The following is a 12785-nucleotide window of genomic DNA, read 5'->3' on the forward strand; positions in this document are numbered from 1 at the left end:
GTGCTCATATTGTTTGAGGCTTTATGGCGGCTGTAAGCCACCTTGCATTCGTGTTTTGAAAGCAGATGGGATATGAATTGTTTATACATCAAGAAGCACAGCGCTACTATCCCCAGCTTCTAATATGTAACCGCCAAATCTTCTTGATCAAGTACCTGATGGACTTATAGGATGATAGAATTTTAAGGCTGGGAGGCATCCCATAGGGTCCTCTAGTCCAATACCCTGCAATGCAGTAATCACAGCTAAAGGACCTGGTGCAATAAGTGCTGTCAATCCAATTGGTAGCAGTGACCACAGTGCTGTTCAATTAAATATGCATCTGAGTGGCTAAGTGGTCAATGGGGTCAGATTTTATGTCAAAAGGATAAACTTCCCCAAAATGAGATGGGGGTGGAGGGAGAGAAAATGGAAAGGCAGTGACTGCCAATAATGTGGATGGCTTTAAAAGAGGCTTAGACAAGTTCATGCAGGAGGAGAAGGCTATTGATGGCTACCAGCCTTGATAGCTATGCTCTGCCTCCATCGTTGGAGGTAGCAATGCTTCTGAATACCAGCTGTTGGAAACCACAAGAGGGGAGAGGGCTCTTGCTTACTGTTTTCCCAAAAGAGGCACTGCGAGAAAAGGATGCTGGACTGGCCTAACCCAGCAGGCTCTTTTTACCCTCTTATGAGGCTACCTCCAAGAATATCTACTACTCCTGGTAGCACAGTCTGAAGAGAAGAGGAGGCAATTTCCCAACTATTGCAGCACTGAGCTTGTGCAGAGAAGCTCAGCATTGCAAAGAGGAGGTAAAAATAAACAGTGCTGCTGCTCCTTGCAACATCACTGAATGAGATGCCTCGCCCTTTCTACAGCACCACTGACAGCAGAATCAAGTGCTTCCAAAACAGAAAGGAATACCACAATAATGCCAGGGGTCACATTATGGTGAGAAGACACTTTCTTCAACCTGTAGGTCAATCTAGCTAAAGACTGTCTCAACACTGACTGACAGCAGCTCCCCAGGGTTTCTGGGGCAGGGGATTTCTACCAGAAGTTGCCATTGAGAACTGAAGCTGGGACCTTATGCATGCAAGGCACTGGAGAAACAGCTCTTTCCCATAGAAACAGATCAAAATTCTACGGTTTTAAAAAGAAAAGGAGCTGAATGAAATGGGAAGCTGCCTAATATTGAATCAAACCACTGGTCTCTCTACCTTAGCAGTGTCTGTCCTGGCTGGCAGCAGCTCTCCAGGATTTCAGACAAGGTTTCAGGCCCACAGACCGCAAGCTCACCCTTCCACTCAGTTTTACACTGTGAATTTTAATTCTTAAGCCACCTTTGGAAGGAGAGAGGAGACAGCAAACAACTGAAAGGTTCCAGTGGTAGCAGCAACATGCAGCACTTTGAATTCTTCCAAGCAACACAACACGTGTCTGCGGACCTAGCTTCAGCCTGATACATCAAGTGCTGTTAGATGCGTGCCACAAATATGGGGTGGAGGAGAAGGCTGGCAGGAGGTGAGATTTAAGCATCGTAAACAAGCAGTAGTGTAGCAGGGGGGCAAAATCATGAGAGGCACAACCAGACGCCTCCACAACAGGCTCCCTGCTGTGCTCCTTCCAGAGCTGTGGGAGGCAGTCCACACCCGGGCTGGGCCTTCGCCCTTTGGGGCTGGGTGGCGCCTCCTTTTCCTTGGATGTCTGCCTGGGCTGGCCGAGAGGCGAGGGCTTGCCCAGCCAGCATGGGTGCTCGTTGGTCTGCCCTCCATACCTGCACCTTGCCACTGACTGCTACCGGTGTGCTGCCTGGCGTGGCCAAGAGGGAGGGAGCAGGAGTGCACTGCCACTGCCACAGCCCACCAAGTAGGGAGGGAGGCAGGAAAGTGACTGAGAGGGGAAGGCCCCGCCCCTGGCATGCACCCCAGCTTCCCACTTGCCCTGCCCCAGGTGCTGGCAATTCATGCTACACAACTGTAATCAAGCAATATGTGTCAGTGGGGGTCAATGGAGTCAACATGATATACAGTGGTACCTCAGGTTAAGTACTTAATTCATTCCGGAGGTCCGTTCTTAACCTGAAACTGTTCTTAACTTGAAGCACCACTTTAGCTAATGGGGCCTCCTGTTGCTGCCACGCTGCCGGAGCCCGATTTCTGTTCTCATCCTGAAGCAAAGTTCTTAACCCAAGGTACTATTTCTGGGTTAGCGGAGTCTTAACCTGAAGCATATGTAACCTGAAGCGTATGTAACCCCAGGTACCACTGTAGTGGGTAGAGTATCACACTAGGACTTGGGAGAAACCTGTTTTCTAATCCCCACTCGGCCCTGAAGCTCATTCACAGCCTAAGGTACTAAAATTCTAAGAGGCAGGGTGTGGGAAATTCACGCCATCACGATCTGCTCCTCGCTTTCCCATGACAATCCTGAGAGATCCCTTCTCCTCCTGTCCCAAACATAGCTAATTCGAGGCAATTAAATTCCAATGTGAGCTGGTAACTAGTAATGCCAAAATAAACAGCACACGCTTGACTTTTAAGCCTGATGTGATGAAATGCCTTTGAATAAATAGGAGCAAAACAAGGCAGGGGGGGAACAGAATGAAAACAGAAAGTGCACTTCCCTGCTGGGTTTATCTGGTGTAGAATTACTTACCCACCACAAGTCATGGGGAGAAAAGGTTGTTTCACAGCAGCGAGAATCAGAGCAGTCTCGACTGCATCATGGTGAAGTTTGTAGGCAAAGGTACAGCTGCCATGGCGAGAAGGCCTACAGGTGGCTCCATAGACCAGGTGGAGCTTTGTGTAAGGGCAACCCATTCACTCTGACTGACTGATTAAGCAGAAATGTGTGAGCAGCAAGCTTTGTGCATGTGGACCTGCTTCCATCAAAGTGAGTGGGTTGGGCCCTCCAGTTAACAGAACCCTGTTTGTGCAATAAGGGAGTACCTTTGGAACTCACTTCCTGGCAAAGCCAGTCTTGCTTTGTTCTTCCATTGGCTGGTGAAAACCTTCTTATTCCAACAGGCTTTGGGGAACTGCCTGTTTTTAATGAGGGGGGTGGTTTTATGGTAATGAGTCCCTATATAGGAAAAAGGCATGGTACAGTAATAATAGTATTACTATAGTATAGTACTATTAGTAAACTGTGTCTTTTACCTGCAGGAAATAATAATAATAATAATTTTATTTATTTTTATCCCACCTTTCCCCCACACTGCAACTTAAAGCATCTGACGCAATTTTAAACAAACACAGATAAAATACAAAAAGCTAAAAAGATATAAAACATAATAGTTTAAAAGTAACTGAACTCTAATCAAATTAAAACAATAAAGTATAAAGCAAGTCTATTAAAATGCACATAACATCACAGCACCAATTCTTTCATTAAAAGCAGCCAATTCCCAAAGTCCTGTCAGAATAAAACGGTGTTCACCAGCTGGCACAAGGACAGCCAGGAAGGAGCAAGTCTGGCTTCTTTAAGAAAGGAGTTCCTAAGTTGCCACGGAGCAGCCACCAAGAAGGCTCTGTCCCACATCCCCACCAATTGTGCCTGTGAGGGGAGGGGGTGGGACAGAGAGAAAGGCCTCCTCCAAAGATTTCAAAGCTCAGGCAGATTCATATGAGAGAATACAGTTTTCCAGAGTCCGGACCTAAGCCTCTTAGGGCTTTATAGCTCATAACCAGCCCTTTAAATTGCAGCAAGGGACTCATCTACTTCCTATAACCAGCCAAAGTCAACAGTCTGGCTACAGCTCTCTGAGCCAGTTGGAGTTTCTGGGCACTTTTCAAAGGCAGCCCCATTAGAATGTGTTACAGTAGTCGAGAAGTTATGTTGCTGGATTTGGAGCAGAAATTTACTATTTGCTAGGCAATGGGCAGGTAATTCCCTTATTTATCAATGCACGTGCACATTCCCCAAGCAACTGTCAGGATTCCCCAAGCAACTGAAAGCTGGGACACACACTTCTTTAAATTAAATAGGAGGGTGTACTTAGAAATGTAGGGTGCTGCCTTCACACCATGGCTCCGTGAAGCCCAATGACTGGCAGAAGCTCTCCAGGGAGAAGACTGAGATGTGGTATGGTGTCCACCTTATCTGAAGGGCTGTCCCATGGAAAACAGAGCAAGCTTGTGTTCTTCTACCCCACAAGGCAGGACCCAAACCAATGGGTTCAAATGGCAAGAAAGAAGATTCTAACTAAACATCAGGAAGAAATTTCTGATGGCAAGAGCCATTCGACAATGGAACGGACTACCTCGAAAGGCGGTGGACTCTCCTCCCTTGGAGGTTTTTAAACAGAGGTTGGATGGCCACCTGTCAGGGATGCTTTAGCTGTAACTCCTGCACTGCAGGGAGTTGGACTATGGTTACTAGATTTTTTTCAAGGAATCTGTGGACACTTTTTTTTAAAAAAATATTTCATGCTTTATTTTAGGAAAGGGTTGCCCAGAGTTCTTGACCTTTTTTTAGGGGGGGGGGCCAAAGTTGTCAGTCGCACACCTCAACACAAGGCAGGCGGAGAAGCCCATCTACAAGCACACAAATGCCAAAAAAAGAGGTTGGGGGGGGGGGAGAGATCGAGTAAAGGCGCTTGCTGGTCTTGGGAAAACACACATTAAAACACACACACAAGGCACCGGCTTCCCATAACCGGGAGACCACTGGAGGGTGAGTGCAGTCTCTATGGAGATTTAACTGGTGGTGGTGGTGTCCTGTTACCAGAGGTGGACAAACAGTGGACTCACACACAGCCCTCCTCACAAGAGGGAGGGAGGCTCTATCTCCCAGGAACATTTCAACCCCCGCCCCCTGCGCCCCACTCCTGGCGGGAAGACAGCGTGGCACTGCCGGGGACAAGGGACGCTGCAGCACCTGCCTCACCCCCCGTTAAACTCACCATCTCCACAGTGGCCGTTGGAGGGAGAGGAGGCAGAGAAAGCAAAGGAGCCTGCCTACCTTCCTCCCCCACCCCATTTCCCCCTCAGCCTTCGTTTTCGCGCCGTGGGCTCTTCTGCTGCAGGCAGCTCTGTGTGAGTTCAGGGCGAGCGCTGATCGAGGAAGCAAGCCAGAAAGAAGCTCTCTGGCTTGCGCCTTGGTTTAAATAGCCCCCCCCCCGCCAGCGGATTGGCTGGCTGGAACTTTGACATGTCCAGGACCTCCAGTGCTGCTCGCTGCCATGGCGTCCACCATGTTGCCTGGCCAGAAGTCCCCAGGCTTAAATGCGGGGACATTAAAAACCGGGGACATTCCGGGGACAGATTTTGTCCGGGGACAGATTGGTGAATCCGGGGACTGTCCCCCATCTGGTAACCCTAAGTTGGACTAGATGACCATTGGAAAGCCTTCCAATTCTGTGTTTCAGAAATGAGTCTTCCCAGCCCTACTGATATGGAAATGAATGGACCTGGAAGCTCTGGGTACCAATTGCACACAGAACTAAAATAGTTATGGCATCAGCTCTGCCTTAAGAGCATAAGCACATAAGAACAACCAACCGGATCAGGCCAATGGCCCACCTTGTCCAGCATCCAGTTCTCGCAGGAGCCGATCAGATGCCCATGGGAAACCAGCGAGCAGGATCTGACCACAAGTGCACTCTCTCCTCCTGTGGTTTTCAGCAACTATACTTGAAGATGCAAGCCTACAGCAGAAACTCTTGCAGAGACAGACAGCCTTTCTCCAAAAGCTGTTTGTGCACTGGGAGCAACCGATTGATCTGATAATACATACCTGATGAAAACACAGCAGAACCACCAGTCCTCAATGAAGGGAGCTGAGCAAGATGAGGACAGCAAATCACGCAGAGATACAGCATAGCTCTTGAAACACATCTCACTCTTTTGGGAGCTAATGAGGACCCTTAAGAGGCCAGCCAAGGTCTTACAAATAAACTTGTCTTACTAGCTCAGCAACATAATCCTCTATTAGATTCTAACCATCACTGGGCACAACACCCAGGAAATTGAAAAGGATTCAGGACATCATCTATACTGACCCCATCAAACTGTAACACAATTTTTGTTTAATAGGAGCACTTAGCTATTTAATTATTATTTTTTCTCTTTTTTGAGGCATGCCAGCAGTTCTCTCATGAGAACTAGTTTGGGAATTGTTAGCAAACAATATTTTCCACTGTTATATTCTTCCCACAGAAAAATGTTCTCCTTTTAGAAATGCATTGTTTCATAAAATTAGTAACCATCAGTAAACACAGTTCAAGTCAATTTGAGTAACTGGGATCTAAAAATACCATGTGCAATTAAACTTTTAAACTCCCCCCTCACCCAGCAGTCTATCCACAGGAAGCACATATTACTTTAAGAAGACGGCTTTCTGCACCTTCCATTTTCCTACTGAAACCTAAATAACTTCAAGGAGAAGTTATACACTATTGAGTAGCCCATCTTAAAATATTTACAAGTATCCCAAACACAAATAATTTCAAAGCAGAGCTTTGAATTTCTTTGTACATAACGTTAAGTGCAATTTATCGATTTTCCCCTGCACACCCCCCCCCCATGTCAGATGTTTCCCACCTCTTCTGGCTGTTGGGAAACCTTTTGAAATATTTATACAATTTGTAAAACATTCATTTTTATAGTGTTTTAAGTTTGAGTTTTAAATATAAGGTCAAAGGAACTTGATAAATCATATCCCTAGTGATTGAAGGCAGAAGAATATTCAGATCCAACATTTTCTGGAGTACCCACATCACCAGTGAACACATATGATGATTGATTGCATTTATACCACATATTCCCCCTCCCCCCAAAGAGTACAATGTAGTGTACGTGGTTCTTCTCATTTAATTCTCACAGCAACCCTATGAGGTGGGTTAGGCTGGGAGAAAGCAGTGACTAGTCGAAAGTCACCCAGTGAGATTCATGGCTGAAACTCTCCTAGGTCCTAGTCTGACAATCTAACCACCACTCCACTGCTTTGTGGTGCTTCCAGTCCTACTTGGATGGATGTTTCCAGAGGGTGATGCTTGGGGAGTGTTCTGTGGCCCCATGGAGCCTTCAATGTGGGGTTCCTCAGGGTTCAATTTTATGCTATTAAACATCTACATGAGACCACTGAGTGGAGTTATCCAGAAGTTTGGAGTACATTGTCTTCAATATGCTGATGACACACAGCTCTACTTCTCCTTTACATCTGCAGGTGTGGCAGCAGATGTGCTGGACCACTGTCTTGGCTCAGTAATGGACTGGAAGAGATCCAACAAACTAAAGCTCAATCCAGATAAAACTGGGGAACTGTTAGCGGCCTGTTCTAGACTGAGTGGCTGGGAGGTTACCTGCTCTGGATGGTATAATAACTAACTAAAAAAATAATCAATCAATCCCATGCCACGATAAAGTTTGAGGTGCACCTGAAGATACCTGCTTAGGTAAAACTCCTGAGATTGTTTAGGGGGAAACCAAGGAGTCGGTCAAGATAGTAAGGGAAAAAATGTCCAAATTTAATGACAGAAAGCTTTGAGCTTAATAGTAATTAAGTTGAGCATAATAATAATAATCAGGGTTGAGCAAGTTAAGTTTTTATGGTGTGGCCAGACATTTGTTTACTCAACCACCACCCTTCATGGCTAATAATAGTAGGCTGGAAAATGACCTGGGTTCTGTATTAATGCCCATTTTGTGGAGGTGCCGATTCCATTCCACATGAAAGAAGTCATGAGACCACTCTGAGACAATTACAAGAGACAGCATGGTGTAGTGGTTAGAGTGTCAGGCTAGGACCTAGGAGACCAAGATTCAATTTCCCACTTGGCTATGCTCACTGGGTGTGACCTTGAATAGTCACTGCCTCTGAGCCTAACCTACCACTAGGTTCTCTCCATTGCTCCCAGCAAACGTCTACACAAAACTGCTGTAAGGTATCACTTGGGGGTGGGGAGGTCCCATCATAATGCTGACGACATCCAGCTCTCTCCCCTTTTAGCATCAGACCCAGATGTAGCAGTGCTGGATCAGGGCCTGCACCCAGTAAACAGATGAATAATGGCCAGAAACCCAACAGTGACACGTCAGAGATTCTGCAGGTGGGTGGTTTGTTTGCTCAGAGAGACATCGTTCTGAATGGGGTTCAGCTACTCCCTCCTGGATCAAGTCCAAAGCCTGGGGGTTCAAATCCTCCTCCCCTCAGCCATGAAGCTTGCTGGGTGTGTCCTTGCCTCTCAGTCTAACCCACTGGGCGGGAGGGGGGGTGTTACGAGGTTTGTTATGAGGATAAAACGGGGGGGGGGGCTATTTATGCCACCTTGAGCTGTTTGCAGAAAAGAATGGTGTATTAATGCCATAAATAAAATTTAATAAATAAATGCAGAACCCCAACACCAAGCCCTGGTCACAGCATCTCATCTCTCAGCGGTATAAAGCACGTCCCTGAATGCTACCCCCCAAATTCCTCTGTTAGTGACTTTTGAGGCAGAAGGGACGATAGATTGCCAAGGCAAGTCTAGAACTTTTTCTTTCTGGAAGCTTTTGATAATGATGATGATGATGATAATTTATTATTTATATCCCGTCCATCTGTCTGGGTTTCCCCAGCCACTCTTGCCGGCTTCCAACAAAGATAAAAAAATACAAATACATTAAAACATCAGTCATTAAAAACTTCACTAAACAGGGCTGCCTTCAGATGTCTTCTAAGTGTCAGATAGTTGTTTATCTCTTTGACATCTGATGGGAGAGTGTTCCCCAGGGCGGGTGCCCTGTAACCTCACTTCTTGCAGTGAGGGAACCACCAGAAGGCCCTCGGCACTGGATCTCAGTGTCTGGGCAGAACGATGGGGGTGGAGACGCTCCTTCAGGTATACTGGGCCGAAGCCATTTAGGGCTTTAAATGTCAACACCAACACTTTGAATTGTGCTCGGAAACATACTGGGAGCCGATGCAGGTCTTTCAAGACCGGTGTTATGTGGTCTCGGTGGCCGCTCCCACTCACCAGTCTGGCTGCCACATTCTGGATTAGTGGGTAGTTTCCGGGTCACCTTCAAAGGTAGCCCCATGTAGAGCACATGGCAGTAGTCCAGGCAGGAGATAACTAGAGCATGCACCACTCTGGCGAGACAGTCCGCCGGCAGGTAGGGTCTCAGCCTGCGTACTAGATGGAGCTGGTAGACAGCTGTCCTGGAAACAGAATTGACCTGCGCCTCCATGGACAGCTGTGAGTCCAAAATGACTCCCAGGCTGTGTACCTGGTCCTTCAGGGGCACAGTTGCCCCATTCAGGACCAGGGAGTCCCCCATCCCCACCCACCCTACTGTTCCCCAAAAAGAGTACTTCTGTCTTGTCAGTATTCAACCTCAATCCATTAGTTGCCATCCATCCTCCAACCGCCTCCAGACACTCACACAGCACCTTCACCGCCTTCACTCATTCTGATTTGAAAGAGAGGTAGAGCTGGGTGTCATCTGCATACTGGTGACCACCCAGCCCCAACCCCTGATGATCTCTCCCAGCGGCTTCATATAGATGTTGAAAAGCATGGTGGAGAGGATGGAACCCTGAGGCACCCCACAAGCGAGAGCCCAGAGGTCTGAACACTCATCCCCCAACACCACTTTCTGGACACGGCCCAGGAGGAAGGAGCAGAGCCACTGTATAACAGTGCCCCCAGCTCCTCTAGACGGCCCAGAAGGATGCTATGGTCAATGGTGTCAAAGGCCACTGAGAGATCCAGCAGAACTAGGAAACAGCAAGCTATCTTAAGAGGTTTCTCACACCTACAACCATTCATCCTGCATACTTTATGCACTAAGTTTCACGCACTTACACAACAAACAAAACAAATTGATTTACGAAGGGGGGGGAGACATTTTTCATTTTTAAAAAACATTTTAACAGTTCCATTACTTACTTTACAACATCAGGCTGTAAATTCTGCCTGGCTAGAGAGACCAGAGGAAAGATCATGAAGTCCAGGATGTTTATGAAGGGCATAAATAAGGAATGACAGCTGGTCCTTAATGAACAAGCAGTAAATTTCTGTAGGAAATGAAATCCCATTGTCTTAAATTTTGTTTCAACACCTGTCAATTTCCTTGTTAACCACAAGCACACTGAAGCCTTGCAAACCTGAACTGACTGTCATTCTGACATTATTAACGTCAAGCATGTTTTGAATATGCTTCCTAGAAATCCTACTAGCCCACCAAGCGGAATGACAGCCACAAGGTCAAGTGGAATGCAATGAATTTCAGTAGGGACAAATGTAAGGTTCTGCACTTAGGCAGGTTTAATCAGCTGCATCAATACAAGATGGGGATCATGTGGCTTGCCAGTAGGACATGTAGAAAGGATCTAGGAGCCTTAGTAGACCACGGCCTTAACATGAGCTAACAGCATAATGCAGCAGCAAAAAGCTAATATTTTTCAAGGCTGAATCAACATAATTCATAGTCCCATTCATAGTCATGGTACCACTCTATTCTGCCTCGGTTAGACAACATCTGGGTCCAGTTCTGGGCACAACAATTAGAGAAGGATATTGGCAAGCTGCAATGTGCACCGAGGAGAGCTGCCCTCAAGGGTCTGGAAAACAGTTTTTGATGAATAGTTGAGGGGGTTACATATGTTTAGCCTGGAAAAGAGGAGACTGAGATATCTGAAGGGCTGTCTCAAGGAAGATGGAACAAGCTTGTTTCCTCCTGTTCTGGAGGGTAGAACCCAAGTCAATGGCTTCAAGTGACAAGAAAGGAGGTCTTCCTTGCAATGTGGTGGACTCTCCGCCCTTGGAGGTTTTTAAGCAGAGGTTGGACTAACTGCTCCTCAGTTTCCCTTCTAACTCTGCAATTTTGTGATTCTATGATTCCATGGTGGAAACGCAAACCTAGAATCATAGAATCATAGAGTTGGAAGAGACCACAAGGGCCATCGAGTCCAACCCCCTGCCAAGCAGGAAACACCATCAGAGCACTCCTGACATATGCTTGTCAAGCCTCTGCTTAAAGACCTCCAAAGCAGGAGACTCCACCACACTCCTTGGCAGCAAATTCCACTGTCGAACAGCTCTTACTGTCAGGAAGTTCTTCCTAAGGTTTAGGTGGAATCTTCTTTCTTGTAGTTTGGATCCATTGCTCCGTGCCCGCTTCTCTGGAGCAGCAGAAAACAACCTTTCTCCCTCCTCTATGTGACATCCTTTTATATATTTGAACATGGCTATCATATCACCCCTTAACCTCCTCTTCTCCAGGCTAAACATGCCCAGCTCCCTTAGCCGTTCCTCATCAGGCATCGTTTCCAGGCCTTTGACCATTTTGGTTGCCCTCCTCTGGACACGTTCTAGTTTGTCAGTGTCCTTCTTGAATTGTGGTGCCCAGAACTGGACAAAGTACTCCAGGTGAGGTCTGACCAGAGCAGAATACAGTGGCACTATTACTTCCCTTGATCTAGATGCTATACTCCTATTGATGCAGCCCAGAATTGCATTGGCTTTTTTAGCTGCCGCGTCACACTGTTGGCTCATGTCAAGTTTGTGGTCAACCAAGACTTCTAGGTCCTTTTCACATGTACTGCTCTCAAGCCAGGTGTCACCCATCTTGTATTTGTGCCTCTCATTTTTTTGCCCGAGTGCAATACTTTACATTTCTCCCCATTAAAGTTCATCTTGTTTGTTTTGGCCCAGTTCTCTAATCTGTCAAGGTCGTTTTGAAGTGTGATCCTGTCCTCTGGGGTGTTAGCCACCCCTCCCAGTTTGGTGTCATCTGCAAATTTGATCAGGATGCCCTTGAGTCCATCATCCAAGTCATTGATAAAGATGTTGAATAAGACCGGGCCCAAGACAGAACCCTGTGGCACCCCACTAGTCACTCTTCTCCAGGATGAAGAGGAACCATTGATGAGCACCCTTTGGGTTCGGTCAGTCAGCCAGTTACAAATCCACTGAGTGGTAGCATAGTCAAGACCGCATTTTACCAGCTTCTTTACAAGAATATCATGGGGCACCTTGTCAAATGCCTTGCTGAAATCAAGGTAGGCTACATCCACTGCATTCCCTTCATCTACCAGGCTTGTAATTCTGTCAAAAAACGAGATCAGGTTAGTCTGACATGACTTATTTTTCAGAAATCCATGCTGACTATTGGTGATCACAGCATTCCTTTCTAGGTGCTCACAGACTGTTTGCTTAATGATCTGCTCCAGAATCTTCCCTGGTATTGATGTCAGACTGACTGGGCGATAAGTATTTGGGTCCTCTCTTTCCCCCTTTTTGAAAATAAGGACAACATTTGCCCTCCTCCAATCTGCCAGGACTTCGCCTGTTCTCCAGGAATTCTCAAAGATGACTGCCAGTGGTTCTGAGATCACATCTGCCAGTTCTTTTAATACTCTTGGATGCAGTTCATCTGGCCCTGGAGACTTGAATACATCTAAACTAGCCAAGTATTCTTGTACTATCTCCTTAGTTATTCTGGGCTGTGTTTCCTCTGCTGAATCATTTGCTCCAAATTCTTCAGGTCAGGCATTGTTTTCTTTATCGGAGAAGACTGAGGCAAAGAAGGCATTGGGGAGTTCAGCTCTTTCTGTGTCCCCTGTTTGCATTTCACCATCTTCTCCTCTGAGTGACCCCACTGTTTCTTTGTTCTTCCTTTTGCTACGAACATACCCATAAAAGCCTTTTTTGTTGCTTTTAACCTCTCTAGCAAGCCTGGGTTCATTCTGTGCTTTAGCTTTTCTGACTTTGTATCTACATGTGCTGGCTATTTGTTTGAATTCCTCTTTGGTGGTTTCCCCCCCCTTTTCCATTTTTTGTACACATCCTTTTTCAATCTTAACTCAGTTAAAAGTT

At 46.5% G+C, this 12785-nt stretch overlaps 1 protein-coding gene across 2 annotated transcripts in view; it reads right to left on the reverse strand.

Annotated features, from left to right (window-relative positions):
* The window catches only part of AR (androgen receptor), a 237660-nt gene that overhangs the window by 185442 nt on the left and 39433 nt on the right, over nt 1-12785 (reverse strand). The window contains exon 1 of one of the 2 annotated variants that reach the window (XM_083485089.1): nt 2639-2817. The exons of the other annotated variant lie outside the window; for it this stretch is intronic. Coding sequence (XP_083341215.1) covers nt 2639-2802 — 164 coding nt within the window. The 5' untranslated portion in view covers nt 2803-2817. Of the gene's footprint in view, nt 1-2638; nt 2818-12785 lie in introns of those variants that run through there. 2 annotated transcript variants of the gene reach the window in all.

This window comes from Podarcis liolepis (genome assembly GCF_965112155.1).
Source record: "Podarcis liolepis genome assembly, chromosome: Z".
Taxonomy (NCBI): Eukaryota; Metazoa; Chordata; class Lepidosauria; order Squamata; family Lacertidae; genus Podarcis; species Podarcis liolepis.